Source organism: Grammomys surdaster, unplaced genomic scaffold, assembly GCF_004785775.1.
Source record: "Grammomys surdaster isolate TR1022 unplaced genomic scaffold, NIH_TR_1.0 129, whole genome shotgun sequence".
Lineage (NCBI taxonomy): Eukaryota > Metazoa > Chordata > Mammalia > Rodentia > Muridae > Grammomys > Grammomys surdaster.
The window spans coordinates 16,916,143-16,940,342 of NW_021604587.1; the positions used below are offsets into that span (position 1 = coordinate 16,916,143).

Below are 24,200 nucleotides of genomic sequence, written 5' to 3' on the forward strand. Positions count from 1 at the left end.
CTCTCTCTCTCTCTCTCTCTCTCTCTCTCTCTCTCTCTCTCTCTCTCGTGTGTGTGTGTGTGTGAAATAGAAATGTCTGATGAAGAACCCCCAAGATAGAGTGCAGGAGCTAGCAGGAGCCATCCTGTACTGGCTAGTTTTATGTCAGGTTGACACAAGCTAGAGTCATCTGAAAGGAGGGACTCTACGTTGAGAAAATAGCTCCATAAGATCTGATTGTCGGGCATTTTCTTAATTAGTGACTGGTGGGGGAAGGCCCAGCCCATTGTGGATAGTGCTGCCCTAGGATGGTGGTCCTAGGCTTTATAACAAAGCAATCTGAGCAAGCCGTGAGGAGCAAGCCAGCAAGCAGCACCTCTCTATGGTCTCTGCATCAGCTCTTGCCTCTAGGTTCCTGATGTTTGAGCTCCTGTCCTGACTTCCTTTGACAATAAGCAGTGCTGGGAAGTGTATGCCAATAAACCCTTTCCTTCTCATGTTGCTTTTGGTCATAGTACTTTATCAACCCAATACCCTCCTCTCACCACCACAGGCACCAGGTGTGCTCATGACATACATGCAGGCAGGCAAAACACTCAGAAACATAGTATTTTTTTAAAAAAATCTAAAAAGAAAAAAAGTAGAAAAAGAAAGTAGATTTAGATACTTTTTGTACCCAGATATAGTGGCCTATACCTATAATCCCAGCACTTTTGAGAGTCTGAGGAAGAAAAAAATCTCCTGTTCAAGGCCACCTATCTAATGAGATCCCATACTTACAAAAAGAAGACAAAGGATAGAGTTGTTGAAATCCACAGCCCTTCCCTAACATGGTTAACTCTTCCTCAGGAGATGTGAACAGGACACCAATAATAGACCAAAGAAATCATTACCACCGAAGTCCAGTGTCGTGAACCAGTGAACTTACTGGTCACTTACAGAGCACAGGTCATGGTTTATTTACAGGTGACCTCAAAAACAACTGCAGCACCACAAAAAGCCAACCCTACATAGTGGGCTCATGGAAGCAACACTGTGGAGCCTCCTTTCAGTCAACCTTATACTTCTCGTGACTCGTCACTTGTCACTGGGGCTGGGGGCAAGAGGGGAAATGGCTGTAATCCCAGGTGAGGGTATAGTGCCCCCTTCAACTCCCCACACCTGCCCATCCTCCAGCTGCTATTATTATTATTATTATTATTATTATTATTATTATTATTTTCTGCTCAATTGGCTGCAGAGTGAATGGTTGGATGTAAGTTCTATTCCAAGATGCCAATCATATTATGCAAAGAAACTTTCCCTGGTCATGCCTCTCCAGGGTTCCAACTTCCCATTGCACTCCTGGACCACATGTGCCCTCAGTCCCCTTGCTACCCGTTGGCCTAGAGCCCTTCCCCCAGTGTCAGGTGTTCAGTTCAGGAATTAGAAGTCACTGGATATTTCATGCATGAGAAGGTTTGGCTGTTTGAAGCATAATTTCCTTCAGTGAGTCACATCAATATTCATGTATGTGGGTTTTTGTGTGTGTGTGTGTGTGTGTGTGTGTGTGTGTGTGTGTGTGTACCATGAATGCATGCCACAGCACATGTGTGGAACTCAGAGGATGACCTCAGGTGTCAGCTTCACCTTTGACCTTGTTTGGTGGCAGGGTCTCTCTGTTCTTTCTTGTTTGCTGCTGTATGCTCCAGGCTAGCTGGCTTGCAGGCTTCCAGGGATTCTCCTGTCTGTCTCCCATCTCGCTGTAGGTATGCAGGATCACAGACACACACTGCTACAGGTGGCTTTTACATGAGCTCTGGATAGAGATTTGAACTCATGTCTCCCCAGCCCCTAGCGCTTGATTTTTATCCAAGTAAATACCTATGTAGTATCATTAAGATAAAAGTCTACCACTCAAGAGGCTGAGGCAGAGGCAGGCCGAGCAGTGGTGGCACATGCCTTTAATCCCAGCACTTGGAAGGCAGAGGCAGGCGGATTTCTGAGTTCGAGGCCAGCCTGGTCTACAGAGTGAGTTTCAGGACAGCCAGGGCTACACCAAAAATCCCTGTCTCGAAAAAACTGGAGGAGCCTGGAGGGGCCTAGAGGAGCCTGGAGGGGCCTGGAGGTTAGCTTTGGGCTTTGGTATTTAACTACAGGCATATATATATATATATATATGCCAAGGGAATCCACCCTTTCTAACAGGCAGAAACCCATTTCACAGATTCCAGAGGAATGCTGACTGTAGGCTTTGATCCATCTGCCAAAAATCCTTCTATAGTTTAGCTTGAGCTGAGCCGAGACCATCAATTGGACCAAGTCAGTAGGTTTGCTGTGTTTTGGAGTGCTTGGGGGTTTTTTCTTCGGACCTGACAGAGTCCAGAGGACAACCTGGAAGAGGTTATCTCTCCCTCCAACATGTGGGTCCAAGGGATCAATCTCAGGTTCGCAGGCTTGACAGCAAGTGCCTTTACCACTGAGCCATCCTGAGACCCCCACCTTGAACTTCTGATCTTCCTACTTCTACCTTCCACACGCTGAGATTACTAATGTGCTGGCTCTGTCAACCTCTTGCTCCCTACCACCCAACCTTCTTTTCTGATTCTATCACTGTGAAGGAGTAGAGTGTAATTCCCCCTCAGGCTTACATTTTGAACTCTCTCAGACCCCAGTCAATGGATGGAGTTACTTTAGGAAGTTCTGGAAACTTTAGATATGGAATCTAGCTGGAGGAAGTGGGTCACTGGAAGGTGAGCGTTTGAAGGCTATACCTGATCCTTTTGGGTTATTTCAACCAGGGATAATGATGAGCAGTGGTTTGGTTCAAGAAGAGGAGGCAGAGGTGGGACCATACCCAGCTTGTTCTGAGTGCCTTGGGGTCCAAATCAGGTCCTCAGGGGTTCACTGTGAGTGCTTCTAACCACTGAGCCATCTCTCGCGTTCACATCCCTTCTGTTTTTACTGGAACATTTGGGCTCTCTCAGGTTTGGATGGACAAGAATAAAGCTGCTATGAACATTCACAAGAAGTCCTTCTGTGGGATTGTGCACTCATTTCCCTTGAGGAGGAGATTAAGCTGTATTTAGCATTATCAGCAGTTTCCAGAGTTCTCCAGAGAAGCTGCGTCACGGCTCCCAACAGCAGTGTGCTGGGAGCTCCAGTCACTTCACTCTGCTTCACTTCCTCATCAACACTTGACACGTGTTTTTCCAGTTAAGGAGTTTAATACTCAAGCTTTGTGTGCTGTGGAACTGTGAGAGTCAGGGAGCTGCCACTTGAGTGGACTCGAGAGCACATTCTTGCAGTGATATGCACCTGTAACCCCAGCACTTGAAAAGCTGAGGCGGGGAGATCATAGATTTAGTTTAAGGGTATCTGAGCTACACAGTCTGACCTTTTCTCAAAACTATTATCAAGGCTGGGCAGTGAAGGTGCCTGCCTTTAATCCCAGGACTCAGGAGGCAGAGGCAGGTGGATCTCTGTGAATTCAAGGCCAGTCTGATCTATGGAGTGATTTCCAGGACAGCCAAAACCATCCAGAGAAACATCGCGTCTCAAAAAACCAATTAAGTGGGTTGGTGAAACGGGTAATATTTAGAAAATCCGCCATGCGGGCCAGCTATCTAATCAGCGGGGCGGCTCTGCTTAGCCCCGGCCGCCATGTTCCGCACTAGAAGCGGCTAGAAGCCAAGCGTGCCACAGCTAGAAGTGGCCAGAGACCACGAGCCCACACCACAATTAGACCCACGAGATGCCAGAGTAGCAGATGACTCTGCCAATTGACCACACTGCCCCCACAATGCTTGGCTGAGCCCAGACCATTCCCGCTATGCTTGTGATACCCGGTAGAATGAAGACTCTTAATGCTTAAAGATTATCCAATGGATTTATATATTTGGAAATGCTCAATACACAAGATGCCCACACAATTAGAATTGTTACCCAATATCTAACTTTTAGATAAAAATTGTTACCCAGGACTGCTTTCAACCTATCAATCTTCCTCCATGGTCGATAGCCAACCTTCCTTCTCCTTCCCTTCCTCTCCTTCTCTCCTCCCAACTCCTCACTCTGCCTACCTTTCATACTGCCCAATCACCGAGCTTTATTGCAAATGTAGCAGGGAAAATATCCTGCTACATATTACCCTTCTTGTTAGAATAAAAAACAAAACAAAAGCCAACCTTTCCCTTAACCTATAATTAGAGTACAGCTATACCAATTTGCAACAGTAAGGTATAAGATAGACCTAATACCCAGTCCAACATAGAAGCAGGGGGAGGGAAGGATGGGATAGGAAGTTTCTGGAGGGGAAACTGGGAAAGGAGATAATATTTGAAATGTAAATAAAGAAAATATCCAATAAAAGAAAAAATAATTAAGAAAAGAAAATAAAGATAAAAAGAAAAAAATTTCCCCCACAACAATAATATTAAAATAAAATAAAAACAAAAACTCATAAAAACCTTGTTCAAAAGTGGAGATGGTTCCTGTCACCCCATTCACATGGCTCTGAGAAGCCTCTTCAACACTGAAGAGGCATGTATGCTGGGGGCTGGCTTTTGATCCTAGCGTCATTGTATCCTGTTGTCAAGTGACAGTAGGAATATTGCCTCTGTCCCTCGAATAGCTCATGTGGTATCTAATTATTAACTCACTTCATATTTACAGTTGCAGCTGCCAAGAAGTCTGGTAGGTGATGTGGCGCTTCACCCTGGAAGACGGAAGAGGAGCCAGCTACGATAGTCGCACTCTTACTTCTTTCACTGTTTGTGTTGGCGATGGCGGGCTGGCCTTCCTGCAGCAGCTCTTCAGTTACTTGGTGTCATGTGATGCTATTCCTGGGGAGACATGGACGTTAGTTCACATCTACTCACCTCAGATAAGGAGTCTATGACAGTCTAAACTTAAGACTCTAAAGTAAGGATCCCACTTAAGTCCAACTTGGTGAGTCAGTGAGTTTTATTATGGTTACTTACAGGAAGGAACTCAAAGGCAGCTACATCACCAAAATTCTCCCAGCATGGGTGACAGTTCAGGAAAGCTGGGAACATGGAGCACACTGTATAGCCTTCTGGCAGCTCAATAGGCTAGAAAGCATCTCTTCTAGGGAGCTCATAAAGTCTGAATCTCTTCTAGGCAGCTCAGTTTATAAGCAGTCCTTACTGCTTATATGTGTTTGGAGAAAAACGGGCCTAGTGAGCCTAATCAGTATCAGGGACTTCCTGAAGATGTTGAGTTGTTTATTTGTTTAACAGAGCATTTTCATCTTGTCTTAGAATATCCTGGGCATTTTAATTTTTTAAAAACTTTATAAGCATGAGTATTTTGCCTGCATGTATGTCTATGAACTGTGTGGCTGCCTGGTGCGTAAGGAGGCCAGAAAGGGGCTTTTGGTCCTTTGGAACTGGAATTATGGCCAATTGGAAACTGCTATGTGGGTTCTGGGAATTGAACCTGGTTCCTCTAAAGAATAGCCAGTGCTCCTAAACTTTGAGGCATCTTTCCAGCCCCAATATCTTGTGTCGTCTTCTCTTTCTTCTTCTTCTTCTTCTTCTTCTTCTTCTTCTTCTTCTTCTTCTTTCTCTCTCTCTCTCTCTCTCTCTCTCTCTCTCTCTCTCTCTCTCTCTCTCTCTCTCTCTGTCTTTTACGTTTTTTCGAGACAGGGTTTCCCTGTGTAGCCCTGGCTGTCCTGGAACTCACTCTATAGACCAGACTGTCCTCAAACTCAGAAATCTGCCTGCCTTTTCCTCCCAAGTGCTGGGATTAAAGGCCTGTGCCGCCACTGCCCAGCTCTTTTCTCTCGTTCTTTATTCTTCGTTCACATAATACATTCTGACCACAGTTTCCAGTCCCTCCTCTCCTCCTAGTCCCTTTCCCCCACCTCCCCTCTCCCACAGATCCATTTTTCCACTTTCCTTCAGAAAAGAGCAGGTCTCCCATGGATATCAACCAAACATAGCATAACAAGATACAATAAGACTAGGCACATACCTTCATATCAGGCTGAATTAGGCAACTAAGTACAAGGAAAAGAGTCCTAAAAGCAGGCAAAAGAGTCAGAGACACACCCAGCACATACTGTTTGAAGTCCCACCAGAACAACCGTAATATATCTGCAGAGGATCAAGGCCAGACCTGTAGAGGCTCCCTGATTGTAGCTTCAGTCTCTGCAAGCCCCTATGAGCCCTGATTATTTAACTCTGGGCTGTGTTCTTGTAGTGTCCTTGACCCTCTGGCTCCTACAATCCTTCCTCCTTCTCTGCTGCAGGAATCCTAGAGCTCTGCCTAATGCTTGGCTAAACATCCTGTGTCTTCACAAGATTCTAACATCAAATGTTTTATCTCAAAGAGATTGCTACACAATTCTTGGGCTCACCCATACCTTTGAGGTCAGTTGGCTCTTCTGTTAGGAACATCATGATAATCACAGATGGACTCAGCTGGAATGGCTCTCTTAATTTTTAATTAATTTATTTATGTATATATTAATATATATTCATTATGTATAATTATTACTGTGGGAAGGGTACATGCGTGTGCGAGTGTGCGTGCTTGTGTGTGTGTGTGTGTGTGTGAAGGTCAGAGGAGACTGTATACAGTTTTCCCTTTTCATCTTTACATGGGTTAAAGGGATTGAATCTAGGTCCTGGGGTTCCTGCAGCCTTACCTACTGAGCCATCGCATCAGCCCAGAGATGGCTCTATTCACTTACATAGGTTCTCACCCTCCTTCAGGCTGAGCCAGGCATTCTTCATGACAGGAACCCCATGAGTCCTTGACTCTAAATGGGCACAGTATCATTTCTGCACATTGTATTGGGCTGAATTGAGTCAAGAGGCCTGTCAAGACTAAATTTTCTAGTTAATTTAAGAACAACACATTAAGCCTGGCTTAATAGTGCACACCTTTAATCCTGGCACTTGAGAGGCAGAGGCAGGTGGATCTTTGTGAGTTCAAGGCCAGACTGATGTTCACAGTGAGTCCCAGGACAGCCAGGGCTATGTAGAGTAACACTATCTTGAAAATAATGAATATGATGAGGAGGAGGAAGAAGAAGAGGAGTCAGGTGTGTGTCAGGAAGGAAGGACAGGAAGGTGTATGTGAAGGAAACTTCAATTCCTCAAACTCCAAAAGGCAATCCCAATATCCAGAAATGAGCTCAGCCTGGACTATAAGTGGATTCCTGTCTCAAGGAAAAAGACCAAAGCACTGAGGCAGGTAGGTGTGGCTCAGTGGTGGGTCCGATTCAACCCCAGCATCACAAAGAAGGTGTGGGGAAGTAACATGATAAAGAGGCCTTGAGGAAGTTCTATACACATCTACTGACACTGGATGCTGGTGAGGACAGCCTGTAGAAGGGCCTTCAGCAGAATGAGCAAAAGAGTCTTTTACATGCAGGTTTTCTGTGAAGTGTGGGTGGGTCACCTTGTTTGAACCAGTGTTTTCTGGAGCTATCTGGTAAACTGCATAAGCCAGACCAATGTCTCTAAATTTATAGAAAGATACCAAAAACTTCTGTTGTGTTAGCATAGGATTTATTAACTAAGGTATGTCGAATTTACTTAATACAAAAGTGCCTAAATGACAGTACACAGTGTCTGTGTAGACAACCACTACAGGTGTGTCAAGGGCCTTCACAGAACCATGGAAAGACAACAGCTTAATCAGTGTCAGTGCAGGCATGACAACGTATGTCATCCCTGCCACCTCAATGTCATGTCACGGCAATGTATCCCTCTCACGCAGCCTTAGTGTCAGAGCCCTATAGCCAGGGCATACCCAGTGAAATGTATGTTACTATATAAGGGGACAAAGGGCTAACAGTGTGCTCACAGTGAGCCCCACTGTGCTCAGGGTTCAGCCTTTGGATGTGAGTTGGCTGAATCAGCACCAGCATGAGTAAAGCTGCCTCTTGGCAGAAAACCTCAGGGTCTTGTCTCTTTATTCAAGAATTCCATTTCTCTTGCTCTCAGATTCTGGAAATAACATGAATGTTTGTGGCTGTTCAGGCTCCATCCACCTTATAGCAGAGGCCTGAATTAACGTTGGAGCCCATGGTGGCTGTGCAGACTATACCACTACAAGTGTGGTAAGGCACCCTGAAATCTGGATACTGGTTTCCCTAGTGCCTAAAAAGACACCAGGTCTGTTTCCTGGGATACACCATTCAGTGAGAATAGCACAATGATGCATTATCACATGAAGAAGCTTCCATTTTATTGCCCTCATAGAGGCTAGTCACAAGCTGCAGGCATCTAGCAAGAACAAATGAAGTAGCCATTTCAATTAGGGAATTGTGGAAAGCACGATGCATTTGCTCACCCAACTTTGCAGAGCCTCCTGAATTCTATTTGGGCACTCTGAAGCTGGTGGGTTCCAGGTGGAATCTTGGCCTCGTCTGTCCCACTGTGCTTTGAATTAGGTTTTTAGTCTCTTTGACTGTGTGGCTCCTCAGGTTTACTTCCTTGTTCTGCTTTTCAGAAAAGAGATCAAATCCTCCAAAATATTTTCTTCTGATTTATCTGAGGTTTCCTGCCCTTCCTTTCCTTTCCCTCCTCTTCCTCCTCCTCCTCCTCCTCTTCCTCCTCCTCCTCTTCTTCTTCCTCTCTCTCTCTGTCTCTCTGTCTCTGTCTCTCTCTGTCTCTCTGTCTCTCTCTCTGTCTCTCTCTGTCTCTCTCTCTCTCTCTCCTAAATTCAACTTAGAGTTTTCTCCTAAGTGCTCTGAGCCTCCCCTCCATCAGGTGGAGTTTTAATCTTGTATTATGTATTCCTTTTTGAGACAGTCTTAACATGGAGCTAAGGATGGCCTTGAGCTCACTATGTACCCCGGTTGGGTCTGAAGCACTCAGTCTTCCTGTCTCAGCCTCCCTGTAGGGATGATGGAAATGTGCTACCACCTGTTTCAGGTGAACATTCTTGACCTTGAAACCTGTAGGGCAGCTTAGCCATGTCTGTTTGTCATGTTACTATGAAAATTAACTTTTGCCGGGTGGTGGTGGCACACACCTTTAATCCCAGCACTTGGGAGGCAGAGGCAGGTGGATTTCTGAGTTCGAGGCCAGCCTGGTCTACAGAGTGAGTTCCAGGACAGCCAGGGCTACACAGAGAAACCCTGTCTCAAAAAAACAAAAAAACAAAAAAAATAAAAAATAAAAATAAAAAAATAAAAAAACAAAAAACAAAAAAGACAAAAAAAAGAAAGAAAAAAGAAAAAAAAAGAAAATTAACTTTAATTCCTTGGCCAGGGAGTACCCAACATTCCAACCTGTAGGGGTACTGATCCTCATTTGTTGTTGTTGTTGTTTTGGTTTTTCAAGACAGGGCTTCTCTGTATAGCCCTGACTGTTGTGAAACTGTAGGCCGGGGTGGCCTCAAACTCAGAAATGTGCTTACCTCTGCCTCCTGAGTGCTGGGGTCAAAGGTGTGGGCCAACACTGCCTGGCTCTGATCCCAACTTTGAATGACCAAGTGATCAGGCAAAGGCACTGTGAGCCTGTTCCCCACTGTCCTTTTGTTGTCTAGTTTGACATTTCCAGATGGCTTTGCACAGACTCTGTTTATATCTAATTATGCCTGACGGCGAAGGCTTCATGTTTAAAGTGGTTAGCCTCTTTCTTCCCTTTACATTTACTAACTTACCGTTTCTGTACATAGGAAACTGCTGGTCTGCGCTCTGCCTTTACTGTCAGCCTCTGCGTTGGCCTCTCTGAGGCTGAAGTTTGCTCTGCCTGCCAGCACTTCGTTCTCATCATGTGAACATCCCAGGACTACATGAAATGGAGGACTGCCTAAGGCGTGTAATACTGTTTGGAGTTCATCAAGTGCTGATTCCCAGGCAGTGCCCGGATGCCACCTCTCTCCAGCCTCAGGTGAAATCTTTGCTGCCCTAAACACTCGTGGCCCTTTAAGCTGGCAAGGACAGGTTGAAATTACTCTGACCTTGCCACAATAAATCAGGTGACTGTCCCTGAGAGGGAGGAGTTCTGGCCACTCTTTTCACCTGCCTCCCCTCAGGACAGACGTGTGTGTGTGTGTGTGTGTGTGTGTGTGCCTCCCCTCAGGATGTGTGTGTCTGTGTATGTGTGTAGTAATACCCCGTTATAGCTCTAGCCTCATCTAGAGCACGCAATGGAAGGAAACTTGCTCTCCTGGGAACACTACCCTCAAGCTTGTTGTTTCTGAATCTCAAGAGAAAGGCAAATCCCTTCAGCGGGCTAGGAGTGTAGCTCAGTACAACACCTGCCAAGCCTCAACAAGGCTCTGGGTTGTTTCCAGTACTGAAGGGGAAAAGGTTGGCACGGTAAGATTTCAGAGTTCCCAGCCCCAAGGATTTCCTAGAAACTACCTGCCACAAAGCATAGAATGTCTGTTGCAAATGCTAATGTTCTAGAAATAGAAACTGTCACTAGGTTCTTGCTCTGTACTGCTCCTTATACCCTCTACTGAATTAATTTGAAAGAGACATGCAGTGCATAGTATAGACTGATGATTACAGACTGTGGTACAGAAGAGAATCTAATAAACTGAACCATTCTCACTCAGGGAGAGAGCGGGCAATGAGCAAATACTGTGCATGTATTTAATTGTTCTTTATTATTTTGAAATCAGGTCTTGCTGTGTAGACAGGCTACCTAGCAATACACCCCAACACCCACACCAAGTTTTCTGAAGGACATTGGATTGACTTCAGGGCCTGACCTTTCACTCCGGCCTTAAATGACAACTTTTTAAATTAAGAAATTATTTGTGAGTGTGATCTGTGTCAGAGGATGATCTTGGGAGTCCATCCTGCCTTCTACTTTGTCTGAAACAGGGTCTCTTCTATGTTCTTTGCCACCATGTACATCAGGTGAGCTGACCCAGTCATCCTGTCTCTGCCTAACCACAGAAGCACTGAAATTTCAGATGCAGGCTACTGAGTCGGGATTTACAAGGTTCTGGGAATTCAAACTCAGGTGCTCATGCTTTACTACCAGTGTTCTGACCCATGCAAGTGTGACACTGGGGGCAGCAGACCTTTCAGGGGTGGTTGTGGCAAATACCTGAATCCAGAGCTCATTGCTGCTGGACACTTACAGATGACAATGCACAGAGATAAGAAATGAATGAATCTGGTCTACAGAGTGAGTTCCAGGACAGCCAAGGCTATACAGAGAAACCCTGTCTCGCTCAAAAAAAAAAAAACAAAAAACAAAACAAGAAAACTGAAAAAAGCTGGGCAGTGGTGCACATGCCTTTAATCCCAGCCCTTGGGAGGCAGAAACAGGCGGATTTCTGAGTTCGAGGCCAGCCTGGTCTACAGAGTGAGTTCCAGGACAGCCAGAACTACACAGAGAAACCCTGTCTCGAAAAACCAAAAAAAAAACAAAAACAAAAACAAAAAACAAAAAAACAAAAAAAAACAAAAACAAAAACAAACAAACAAACAAAAAACCAACCAAACAAACAAAAGAAATGACTCTTGGGGCTGGAGAGGTGGCTTAGCAGTAAAGAGCACATTCTTCTCTTGCAGGGAACCTGGGTTTGGATCCCAGGGCCCACGTCTGCAACTCCAGTTCCAGGGGTTCAGGCACTTTCTTCTGACCTCTGGGGACATTGTACACACACACACACACACACACACACACACACATATTCTGGGGGCATTGTACATACATGTATACACACACAACCATTCATACACACAAACTTTAGAAAGGAGGGCATCTTTCAACTGCACTCCATTCAGAGAGACTCGATCTCAGATGACAGGGTATCAGTCTCCAAGTGTCTTCCTCTTATCTTTAGCAGGGTGATGATATGGGAAGGGGAACAAAAGCAATTGATCACTCCAAAGTCCAGTCTAGTCAAAATCAAGTGGCTGGCCTTGAATCTGAGACTCACTGTGTGTGTGTGATACAGGGAGTTTTCACCTACACAAAGGCCAACTTGAAACGTTTGGATTCATCCTGAGACATCCTGATTGAGGGTTAGCTCAGAACAAACTAGTAGCTGGGTATATGTGTATTTCCCTTCCAAAGATGTACAAATATGCTCTTACAACATAGAATATGGATATAGAGCACTCATAGCTGTTAGCTACTAGTAGTGCTTACTATGAGGTCATGGCTGATTCCTCAGCTTCCGGTCTCGCTTTCTTTTCTTCTCCCTCATCCTCTTCCTGCCCATGTTTCTACCATTGAATTTCTACCCATCATAAGGACATAACCAGAGTCAAGCTGATGTCAGTAACGCACTTGAACCTCAAAACTGGGAATTAAATAAACCTCTTTCTTTAATTTCATTATAACCTCATTATAATAGTGTTTCATTATAGTGTTTGATAAGTGACAAATACAAGGATTCTATAATGATCAATTGTGAGATTTTTTGGGGTACTCGGTTGTTCTGTATGATCCTATCCCCCTAAAATGTTCATAATAGTCTGCTGTAACCAAATGTTTAAGTCCTTGGTTAAGAACAATGGTGCCTTCCTTATACAACTGTTCTGTGGCTCCTCCTCATCGTCAACAAGAGATCTACCTTCCAGAAGTAACTTGTCTTTTCTGCAGCTTTCTGATATCTGCCACACTTAGGGTGGGGAGTGATTAGCAACAGGTGGCAGGCTGGGGAGCTCCACCCACTCTGCAACTGGATTGGCTAACTGGAACAATGAACACAATAGCTACCTAAGGACCAAAGTTGAGAAAATATTTCTGAAAATACAAAAGGGCTTCGGTTTGCTTTGGAAAGCATACATCATGTACTGATGAGATGGCTCAGTTGAGGAGAGAGCCTGCCAGGAAAGCCTGACGGCCTGGGCTTGGCCCTCAGGTCCCACAGTGGAAGGACAGAACTGCCTCTGAAGAGGGCCTTCCAAAATTGTATGTCTTAGTCTCTGTTCCTCGGGTAATATCCACACTAACCTCCAACCTGTGACATACACCACAGCAAAAGCAAGCTCCACCATCCAAAAGAAGCACAAACAAACAAGTCTGAGGAGGAGGAATGGAAGCCTCAGAAGGAAGCTTTTCAGGATACTTGAGCAAGCAGCAGAGAGAAAGAGATTGGGGCCACCTAGGCAGGTGTGCACTCACATGAGGTTGCACAGAAAGAGGACAAAATCAGATCACCATTGTTTTTAATTCAAAATAAGACATCACCTGGGCCAGATGCCTGGCACCTTCCGGCCAGCAGACAAGCAAAGCTGTTGTGCTCTCAGCTCTCCTGGCAGACAGACAGGGCACATAAGGAGCCGCAGAATCCCCCTGCTCTGAACTGTGATGGAGCCAGATGCAGAACAGGCCTTGCTGACAAAATCCTTGCTGATGTGCAAAGGCAGGGACTGGGGCTTGCTAGGGTACTGGCCCAGCTCTCCAACCTTGAAGTGGGTCTCAGAGACTCCTTTTGTGCTGGGGCTATCGACTCGGTAAGCTTGGCCAGCGGTACATTGCTCCAGTACTGACAGCCGCTAGAGCTGAAAGGAAGTGGAGTCAAGGACATGGTAGACACTGCCGAGTCTAAGAGGTCACAGGGCAGCTCTAGATTCAGGATGCTCTACAATTCCAGTGGCCTGAGATCAGGCACAGACAGCCTTCTACCAAGGTCTCTTCTTCCTGCAGGCTTGCTCAATCCATATGTCCTGAGCGTGGCCACACATCAGAGTAGGGAGCAGGCTGGGCAGATGTCAAACTTCCCCTGGCAATCTTTACCCTTGCCCTTTGTCATGTAAGGAAGCCTCATTCTGGTGAGGGGTCAGCGGGGCCACGCAGCACTGAATTCCTTCTCCAGATCCTGGACAAACTGGTCATTGAGGAAAAGCAGCTGCCCATGTGGCAGGAAGCGGGTGAGGATTCCCTCAATACGGTCAGCCCGCAACAAGAAGTTGGTGCCAGGTGTCAGCAGCCGGAGGTGATCAAGAAGGAGGCGAACCAAGAGTCGGAGTGTGCGCTCAGCCAGCAGCAGGTTCTCATGGGTATCTAACACCAGGGCAAAACCCAAGGAGGGCACACCCAGCCAGAGCACAGTCCGTGGCTCCTGGAAAGGGTCCCCAGCTGCCAGGCGGAAGGCTCCATGAGGGGCCTCATGCAGGGACACAGGCTCAGCTGAGAACTGAGGCTGAAGGTCTGAGGAGGAACATCCAGATGCTTGCTGCTGCAGCCTACACAGTGACTCCACCTGTCTGGAAGAGAAGTCAGGTCCGTCTGGCAAACTTGGAAGCCTGGTAAGACCAACAAGGCACCCCACCCCAAAACACACATACACACACACACACCTCTGTCAACATCACAACTTCCAATGTAGCTGGGAGCTGCTCATATCTTGGGTAAGGAAATTTAGGCTTAAAAAGCTTAAGCCATTTGCCCAGGGACACAGAGTTAGGTTGGGAGAAGGACTAGGGACTAAGGCCTTGTCCCATCTGCCTCACAGAAGCCTCAACAGAGGCAAATAAGTGATAAGAACAACGTCCTCAGATGGGGGCTGTCTGACCTCTCAACCACATCCATCCTTCTCCAAGTCAAAGGTGCCTTCCCTGTGTCTATCAAGGCTGCCTCTGGAGCCATTCACAGACTGGCTTTAAAGCTATGTGTTTACCCGAGTATCCTGATGTATGCCTATAATCCTAGCATTGAGAGGCTGAAGTAGGGGTCGGGGAAGGGATCAAGTTATGGCCAGCCTGAACTAGATAATTGGACTCTGCCTCGAAACAAAATAAAACACTTAACTCTGAAAGGCTCTGTTTGGTTTTCTGTGTTGCAGGAGGGGAACAAGTTGAGAATAAGCGAGTGGTGGGAGCTGGCAAAGACCAGTAGTACCCTTTGTGTGGGTCTGGGATAAAAAGGTTCTGCTCTACCAATCTGTCTCATACAAGTGTTTCCCCAAACTGCCCCGAGTCCCTGGCAGCTTCTCTCTTAGGGTGAGCTCCATTGTAAAGCATGTTTCATCTGTACAGGAGTCTGCCTGCCTATACTCTAATCTCTATTACACTGCTTTTTAGTTGTATAACCTTGAATGGGTTAAGTGCCTTAAACACTCTGTATTTTAGTTTACTCTTCTGTAAAGTGAAGATAAACCAGGACCACTTCAGAAGACTGTGAAGATTTAAAAAACATATACATACAATTCCCAGAACATATTCACAGTGCAGGAATTACTAACCACCGCGATAATAACATTCAACAATGGTGGACAACTGGGGGAAATATTCAGATTTTTGGTCTTCTTGCTTGCCTGGCCCACTCCAGTGTCTCTCTCATTATTAACTCTGTGTTTGATGAAGCTTGGGGCTGGGCTGTGTGATTACCTGGCCACCGCCAAAATCTGTTCCTTGCGGAAGAGCCTGTCTCTTTCTGCTCCATGTGGTCGTGGATCATCGGGTGATTTCTCAGCACCAAAGACACAGGAGTAGAGAACTCGGCAAAGGCCTGTATCTTCCAAATTCGGGGCCCTCAAGGTGTGAATGAGGAAAGCATGGACCATAGTTCCAGGTGGGTGCTCCAGAGAAGCCAGAGATCTAGAAGGTGAAAGTGAAACCCCTGCAAAGGGGACATCCTTGTGAGGGGTGTGGCTTGGGAGTGCATCCAGAGATTGTTGTGGCTAGACACTAATGACCATCTAGATATGCCTAGCCTCTGAATAATGTAATGCCTGGTCTGCATCACAGAACAAGGGCCATCCATGGTTGGCCATATCTCATACGTTGCTAAACCTACTTCTGCAAAACTGTCAGGGAATCTCCAAAAGTATTAAGGTCATGAGAGTGCAAGGAAAAGTGAGAACTAAAAGAAATCGGAGACCACAGCTGAATGCAATACCCGCTCCCGGAACAAAAATAACCTAGTCTCCATACCGAACGCCATTAAGACAACTTTAAGTATGGAGTGTGAGAGGGGAGTCTTCATCAGTGCCACTTGGTTTTGAATGCAGGGCATGTCTTTGATTTAGGAAACACACAAGAAAATACCTCTAAATGCCGCCTCTACAACCGATTTACATCAGCTGGGAGAGAGGTATAGAGCAAGTGGGGCAAACTTTATCCAAAGGGATCTACCTAGATAAACGAAATCATTTCAACAAGAAAGACATGGTGGCACATACCTGAAATCCCAACCCTCGGGAAGCGAAGGCAAGAGAATCAGGAATTCAAATCAGCCACAGATAAACAGAGAGGGCCTGGCCGCCTTGGACAACGTGAGAGTGGCGGCCCCGTGGTCTCAAGGCTGAGGAGATACAGTGTATAGCCACGGCTAAGGCTAAACAGACCAAGAATTCAAAGTTACCCAACAGGAAATTTGGCAAACTCGCTTCAGGAAGGGAACCTAGATTTGCAGACCTTGACCTCTGGTCACCCTCCTGCCGCCAGCAGAGCGCGTCATTAACCCAGGCCACCATGTCCCCTCCCACTGACGGTCCTAGTTGCGTCACTGCCTCGCGCGGGCAGCAGCGGCGCGCTGAACTCTGGGGGTTGTAGTGCGGATGCAGCCCCGGGCCTGTGGTCCCGCCGTGGCGGTCGACTTCTCGAGAACGCACACTCTTTTGACCAGCTGATCCTCCACGGCTGCGGGTCGCTCTGGAGGGTTCATGGCTACCGCAAGCTTCTTTGGAGGCGCTGGAAAACCCTTGACCAGCTGCGGCCTGGCCGCTGCGAGGGCGTCCTCCAGGGGGCGCTGAGGCCCCCGGCGGCGTGCGCGGAACTTTCCACGGAAGTTTCTGCTTGGCTGTCCCCAAGCTAAGTAGTAATGACCGAATTACAGGAGCAGAGATCTCCCTGCTGAAACGGAGTCATGAGCTTACCTCTGGATGTGACGGAATACCAGTATGTAGGCAGTTGTGACGATTCTGACCTTCAGTGGGTTAAGGCTAGTCCTGGATTTGACATAGAATTCTAATTCCTCTCCCAATTTTGTCATAGCTGTGTATCCCTGACAGGTCCATCAACTTTGTTAGGCTTTAGTGAAACTCCATAGAGTGACAGCTAAGACAAGTGTTTAAGGACATTTTCTGCTTCTGTAGCCGCTGTTAGATTCCTCGCAAGGAGCCATAAAAGGTACTTATAATTTAAGAAACCTAAAACCGAAGTTTGAGCCAGGTGTGGTGCTGCATGCCTTTAATCTGAGCACTCAGGAGGCAGAGGCAGGCAGGTCTCTGTTGAGTTCGAGGCTAGCCTCTACCAAGTGAGTTCAGACAGCCAGGGCTATAACACAGAGAAAGCCTGTCTCGAAAAACCAAATCAAACCAAACAAAAATGTAACATTTGAACCACGTGGTACCAGGAACCTGCATTAGATAGAAGATCTAATCTGGAAACATGGCCCATCTTTGGGACAAAGATGGACACACATTCCTTTAACTCTGAATGGCATGCGAATTCCTTAGGCTTTCTAAGAATATCCCAGTGTTCTGTGCTTCAAAGCCTCTACCAGGGTTGCTCCCTCAGATTAGAACCCCCCTTCCACTTCTTTTACCGTTCTAAACTTTTGTCTCTCATGGGGTGGGGTGCATCTCTGCCATGGTTCCTGTCTTCACTCTCCAAGGCCAGGTGTAAGGCAGGTCTACAGTCACTTGAATAGTGTCTGAGGACAAAAAGAAAGAAAAGAGTGGCCCAGGCAGGAGTACTGAAGACCCCCATGAAGGATTGCATCCTGAGTCCTTTAGGCCATAAGAACTGGGACAGTTTGCAGAGACAGGTACTGCATATGTTGTGGGCATTTTGACCTCAGGTGTGACACGTAAACATGAAGATGAAAGGATGGGTCCAGGCAGTGTGGGGCCTCAGTCAGAGAGCTAGGGGTGGTGGTTACTCCTGGGGCCTCAATCAGAGAGCTAGGGGGTGGTGTTTACTCCCTTCCTGGCAGTAATTCCTGGTCCCTGGTCCCTATCATTCTAGGCCAGGCCTCATGTCTGCCAGGAGATTGTAGCAAAGAACTGGCAGAGAGGTCTGTGGCAGCTGGGGGCGGGGTGGGAGAGTACTTGGCATTAGGAACATGATATCCTGGCCTCTGTTCACTGTTCAGTCCATATCAAGTGTCAAACCACTGGAAACTAAGCTTGTGTAGGATGTGGGGAGAAGAATGCCCTGAGCCATTATTACCCTGGAGGACAGTGGAGGACCCACCCAGACAGAAGCAATATCACAGCCGGCTTCCCAGTGCTGGGGGCAGGCAGCACTGGAGGGCTCACCTGATGTGGGCGTGCCCTGGGAGATCCTTTCCCTGTGGCCACTGGCCTCTTTTGACTGTCACTTCAGAGAGTCTGTTCGGACCCCTGGGATCCATGCCAACTCAGACATGGTCTAAAGTGGCCAGCCTAACAATGTCTACTTCATGTTAGTGGTGTGCTTGGCCATCTAGCAAACCCACTAAAAATAATTTACTTTGAATTCTCTCTCTCTCTCTCTCTCTCTCTCTCTCTCTCTCTCTCTCTCTCTTTCTGTGAGATCCTCAGTGATCCATTTGCCTCTGCCTTGGTTTTAAAGTGAGCTAAGAACCAGGCACTACACCTTCAATCCTAATTTTGGGGAGGCAGAGGCAGGTGGATCTTTGTGAGTTTGAGGCCAGTTAAGGGTCCATAGATCCTTGTCAAAAAATAAATAAGACAAGCAGTGGTGGTAAATGCCTTTAATCCCAGCACTTGAGAGGCAAATGCAGGTGGATTTCTGTGAGTTTGAAGCCAGCCTGGTCTACAAAGAGAGTACCAGGATGGCCAAGGCTACACAGAGAAAACTTGCCTCAAAAACAAACAAACAAACAAACAAACAGAATAAAGATATAAAAATAAATAAACAAATGAGCTAAGAATGTAATAGACTCCATCTCTGGCATTAGAAAAACACAAGGCTTGAGTTAAACATGGCTCAGATTTATAATATGGAAAGAAACTTGGGCAGTCTCTCATTTGGCAGATGACTAAGTCACACATCACAGTACTAAATGGAAAGTATTTGGATCCTGAGCTCTGCTCCCCTCGGTGTGTTCATGGAGGGAAGAGAGGAGGGGAGAACCGAACAAGACGGTGAAGGGTCGACATGATCTGAGAGAACAGACACGCCGCCACCATCACAAGAATGCTGTCCCTGGGAGACACAAACAAACATTTACTGTTTCTGTGTAGAGCATGACAACAATGGAAGATTCCACCAGAGCCTGACTTGGGGACAGAATGAGTTCCACCCGCCTGTTTATTAGGTGAGCACAGGGAGAGCAGCTGGCCAGTCTTGTAGGCAGTCTATGAAGGTGAGCAGTCTCAGGCTGTACACATCCAGTGGAGGAAGCCAGAGTTGCTAGTCTTTACATGCTGTTCAACTGTTAGTAAACATGTATACATTGACTCCTCAGGAAAGGTTTGCCAATACTCTTGTGCCTGGCCCATATGGACAATAGCTTTGCCAATTTCTCATCAGTCAATTGGCCTTGGAGTCCTTGACAAAATATACACTCAATGAGGACAACACTGGTTCAGGGCTTCTTCCACTCCCTATAGGAATTCCAACAGTCAACAAGCTCAATCTTGTGGGTCTCCTAAAAAGAGTCATACGTAACTGTTCTGTTGAAGATGAAGGCTCTTATACTTGGAGGAGAGCATTCTAGAAGTACAAATGCTTGTAATTACAGCACTTGGAGGTGAAGGCAAGAAGATCATGAGTTCAAGGTCAGCCTTGGCTACATAATAATGAGGCCAACCTGAGCTACACAAAACCCTCTCTGAAATGAGAGTCAGGAGGAAGAGGAAAGTATCCTATCCATTCCTGAGCCAATCATGCTCCTCTGGGTCCTTCTAGCAGGTTCTATGTGGGCAAGTGCAGTAGCCGCAGAAGGTGGGAGTTAAGAAAGAGGAGTAACAGATTCACCAATGGGAAGGATCCAAGCACTGACCCAGCAGTAATAGTCTGGGTAGACTGTATGGAGGAGGGAATATCTACCATCTAAGTTGTAGCAAATAGTGGGAAGAAGCCAGTCCTCCTAGATTCAGACTTTCAAAACCTTCCTGTTTTATCTCAAGAACCAGAGAGAGTCCTATGAAAAAGTCCTCCCTGGCACTGGGGCACCAAAGGAACCACCTAAGATAGGGTTCAAAAGAGCTGTAGTTTTTTTTACACAGATGTGATGCACAGACAAACATAAAGGCAAAACACTCATACACCTAAGAATAGTTTTTAAGCTGTAATTTTGTTCAGGTAGTGGGACTTACAGTGTCATTCTCTGATCTTTTGCAACCCTCAGCCATCTGTGGCCCCTGGGAAGGAAAGACCAAGTTGTAGACGGTGATGGGAAGCAGCCTGGGGCCTGGACGGGCTGTGGTCACACCACATGATGACCACATATGCGTATGTGACAAAACCACTTCAGGGTTCCCGCATATGAGGCCAAAAGTGCCCCTAACTGACGCAGCATGGGAAGTGGGCAGAGGGGAGCCTAGCACCTAGTAGGGACTCAAAAATCCACAGGCAGATGAGGAAGACATTTCCTAACCCTGGTATGTCAGCTACTGATGGCAGCTCAGAGACTAGGGATGGTATGGGGGTGGGACAGGGCAGCCACTGGGTTATAGGGCCTTCCCTGAGAACAAAGCAGGGTCATTTAAGTAGGCTGAGGCAGTGTGTTACCCATTGGTTGTGTGGCTTTATATTAGCCTAGCACCTGAGGCAGAGCTGGGTACACAATAAGTTCAGGCCTGGAATTCCATGTGTGTGTGACAGGCAGAGGAGCTGAGAAGGAACAAAATGTAATAAGTTACTACCACAAAACCAGAGGAGCTTGAACAGAACACAGGGCTGGATCCACGACCCAGACTCTCAGCCTAGATGGGGCCCGAGAGCTACATGCCAAACTGGCTTTCCTTTTGAATTGTAAAGGACTCCATTACTCCATACACCCTGGCCTTGCTCTTTTTAGTGGTCCTCCAGAGTTAAGGGTTGCCACATCCCCAGCACTGACCCCTTTTTCCCACTACCACCCCGTCTCCCACCCTCTAGTAGCAGGCAGCTTGTGGTTCCTCTTTGGACTCCCTTGGTGCTCACTGCTAGGATGTTACATGAAACAGCTACTGCTGACTTGGATGGGAAAGTGGAACTCATTCTTCCACTGCTCTGGTTGGATCTAGAATTCCTGGTGGGCAGCCAAGCTTGGTAAGCTGGGTTGCTTCTCCCAGACGTTTATACACATCTCAGTTCAGGCTATACACCTGCAGTGGACGGCTTCCTTCCAAACAAAGACAGTTCCTTTTGTCTTTGACAGCCAGAAACTCTCACTGGAGATCTTTACAGAACCTTTGAAGAGACTTCAGGCTATCACTATCTGCATCTGGCTTTAGGAAGGGCTGTTCAGTGGAATCTGCCAGCCTCAGGCAGGGGATTTTCCTTTACTGGTTTCCTGATAAGGGCTAGCAGAAGGATGGATTGTGCAATTTGTTTTTCTTTCTAGAATTGGTGTGGGCTGAATTTAGGCTGATTATAGTTGCCCTAAGAAAAGATGGGAGGGCTGGAGAAATGGCTCAGTGGTTAAGAGCACTGACTGCTCTTCCAGAGGTCCTGAGTTCAATTCCCAGCAACCACATGGTGGCTCACAACCATCTGTAATGAGATCCGGTGCCCTCTTCTGGTGTGTCTGAAGACAGCTACAGTGTACTCATATACATAGAATAAATAAATCTTTAAAAAAAAAAAAAAGAAAGAAAGAAAAGATGGGAAAAATTCAGGCGCTGTTTGAACATTGCTGAGCTCCACCGCTGTCAAGTCCTTGAGCTGGGAGTCTCCCTTGGGCCACAGAGGCTGCTTTTCTCCACACTCATTTTCCCACAAAGTCCCACTTCTGTGTGCTGCAAAGACTGGAGCAGAATAGCCACCACTTGTACACCAAAGCTGGGCTTTACCCTAGTACTGTCACCCAGGGGCTTGTCCAGGTGAACAAAGGAGAAGAAAGCCTTAGGCTGGCCCCCTTAGCTAAATATTTTTAGGCTCATCCTTTTCCCCACTAATCTTGTCTTCATCTCCACACTGTTCCTAAGTAGCAGTAGCCAGCGGGACTCTGGGTGGTACTTGCTGCAGGTAGACCCTGTTGTGTGCATCTTGTACATCTACTCACTTGAGTCTTAGTCCTTTGAAAGGGCTTTACTTTAATTTTATTCTGTGTATGGGTATTTTTATATGCATGTATGTCTGTGCACCACTTGTGTGTACTTGGTGCCCACAGAGGCCAGAAGAGGGTAGCAGATCCTCTGGAACTGGACATACAGAAGACTGTGAACCATCATGTGGGTGTTGGGAATCAAATCCAGGTGCTTTGGAAGAGCAGCCAGTACTTTTGACCATTGAGTCATCTCTCCAACCCCAGGAACTTCCTTAGCCCCATTTTTCAGATAAAGAAATAGAGGCCCAAGGAGATGACTGAATTATCCCAATGTGTGTATTACTGGACATATGTACCAGTAGACTTCAGCTTGTTTCTTTACACTCCTTGGGTTTCTCCTCCCCCATTCCCTAGTAGTTACCCCATAAGCTGGTTTAGTCCCCTCCCCTGGATCTGTGGAAGGCCTAACACCTTCAGCTGCCCTAGCACTGCCCAGCCAGCCAGCCAGCCAGCCAGCCATAGGAACCGCCTTTTTGCCCAGAGTTGGATGTTTTTCTTCACCAGCACTCCCAATCCTACCTCAGGAGCCTCCCCCAAGCCTTCCCTTCAGGGAAGTGGTCCTGGCCCAGACCCAGGAGGACAAAGACGTATGTGATTTGTCCTTTCAAACAGCCTGGCTTCCTGTAGGGCTGCAAGCCAGGAGGCTGCAGGAGGCAGTCTAAGTTCAGCCACGTGAGCTCCCTTTTTCCGCTCTCACTAACCCAGACCTACTGACTCCAAACCTGGCAGCTGCAGCCACCCCCGAACCCCACCCCTGGGTGTGCACGTCAGTGTGGGCTGAGGGTGGAGCTCCTTGGCATCCACACAACTTGTGTGGAGAGGGTAGGCATGCTTCTTCCTCCACACAGGTGCTGTAGCTAGCTACCTGTCCTTTTTGACTGCAGGATCTCATTCCCTATCAGATTCCCTTCCCCCACGGCAGCAACTTCTCCATCATGACTCAGTCGTCCTCTGATTGTTTCCAGATTTCATGTGCCTGCGGACTTCCCTGTCCAAATCTCTTTCAGGACCAACAGGTTTTATGTTTGATTTTTGGTTGGTTGGTTTTTGTGGGAGGGGTTGGATTTTTTTTTTTTTTATTTGTCCTCTTTTTTGAGACAGGGTCTGTCTTGCTATGGATTGCCTGAAACTCACTCTTGTAGAACAGACTGCCTTAAACTTGCAGCTCTCCTCCGGTCTCTGCTTGCCAAGTACTGGGGTTATAGGTGTGCCACCAGACACAGTTTACCAACAGTTTCATTGCCTGTGAAAAGTGTGGTGTCCATGTGTTTAATTCCAGGGGTGACAAACTCTAAGAGATGCTTTTTAGAGGCATGAGGGTTATTGTCATCCGAAGAGTTCAACCTAGAGTTAACAAACAGCTAATCCAAAGAGTCTCATGTGTCCAAAGGACCTCATGCAGGGAAAAGTGCACCTAAGATTAACATTACCTCACCTCACAGCATTGAAGAGTCAGAAACTAGGCTGGATCTCTATTGGGGCTCTACTGCTTAAACACCTGTCTGCGTCAGACTGCAGTCAGTGGGCTCAGCTCTGACAGCTACCTGCACTTTTTGCTATACAGGAATAACAATTAATTCAGACAAAAAAATATAATTTGTCCAAACCTTTTTGTTGTTATTTTTTTTGTTTTGTGTGTGTGTGTGTGTGTGTGTGTGTGTGTGTGTGTGTGTGTGTGTATACTCCCAGGCATGTGTGTTCAGGGGTGCAGATGAGAGGTGGATGTCCAATCCCTTCCTCTATTGCTTTTTGCCTTACTTTTTGAAAAGGGTCTCTCACTGGATCAGGAATATATTGATTTGAATTTGTCTGCCTCTAGTGATTGACCTAAATTATTAGCTTAATGAAATTCAGAATCATCTAGAAGACAGGCCTCTGGGCATGCCTGTAGGAGGTTATCTTGATTAGCTTAACTGAGGTAGGAAGAACTGGCTACTGTGAGTGGTACCATTCCCTAAGCTTGGGTCCAGGGCTATATAAAAAGGGGAAAGAAAGCAAGCTGAGTTCTAGCATCTGCTGTTCTTTTTCCTGACTTCAGATGCTGAAATCCTAGCACTGGGGAAGTGGAGACAGGAGACCATAAGATCCCCAGAGCTTGCTGGCCAGCCAGTTTAGCCAAGTCAGAAAGCTCAG

The 24,200-nt window shown here is 46.7% G+C and overlaps 1 protein-coding gene and 1 long non-coding RNA gene across 3 annotated transcripts in view; one reads left to right on the plus strand and one right to left on the minus strand.

Moving 5' to 3' along the window:
* The window catches only part of LOC114611174, an 18,267-nt gene extending 8,332 nt beyond the window's left edge, over positions 1-9,935 (plus strand). Inside the window, exons 2-3 of the long non-coding RNA XR_003709799.1 lie at positions 4,633-4,908; positions 9,619-9,935. This is a non-coding gene — a long non-coding RNA (uncharacterized LOC114611174). The remainder of the gene's footprint in view (positions 1-4,632; positions 4,909-9,618) is intronic.
* Positions 9,936-13,067: 3,132 nt separating this feature from the next.
* Ap5s1 (adaptor related protein complex 5 subunit sigma 1) lies at positions 13,068-16,355 on the minus strand. Of its 2 annotated transcripts, none has more exons than XM_028755023.1 (3): positions 16,277-16,355; positions 15,248-15,479; positions 13,068-14,125 (listed from the first exon to the last, which is right to left on the minus strand). In XM_028755023.1, exons 1-3 carry the CDS (start codon positions 16,317-16,319, stop codon positions 13,699-13,701), a joined length of 702 nt encoding a protein of 233 aa, XP_028610856.1. In that variant the 5' UTR covers positions 16,320-16,355; the 3' UTR covers positions 13,068-13,698. The 2 variants fall into 2 exon arrangements, with proteins under 2 accessions (XP_028610856.1, XP_028610866.1); XM_028755033.1 differs by lacking the exon at positions 16,277-16,355 and adding an exon at positions 16,042-16,269.
* Positions 16,356-24,200: the final 7,845 nt, after the last annotated feature.

Excerpts from the sequence above, each read along its gene's own strand:
- Ap5s1 (XM_028755023.1), bottom strand. The coding sequence starts at position 16,319 with ATGACGCGCTCTGCTGGCGGCAGGAGGGTGACCAGAGGTCAAG. Across the intron at positions 15,480-16,276 it reads GAGGGTGACCAGAGGTCAAG|GGGTTTCACTTTCACCTTCT; the intron begins GTCTGCAAATCT and ends TCCCCTTTGCAG. Across the intron at positions 14,126-15,247 it reads CAGATTTTGGCGGTGGCCAG|ACAGGTGGAGTCACTGTGTA; the intron begins GTAATCACACAG and ends CTTCTCTTCCAG.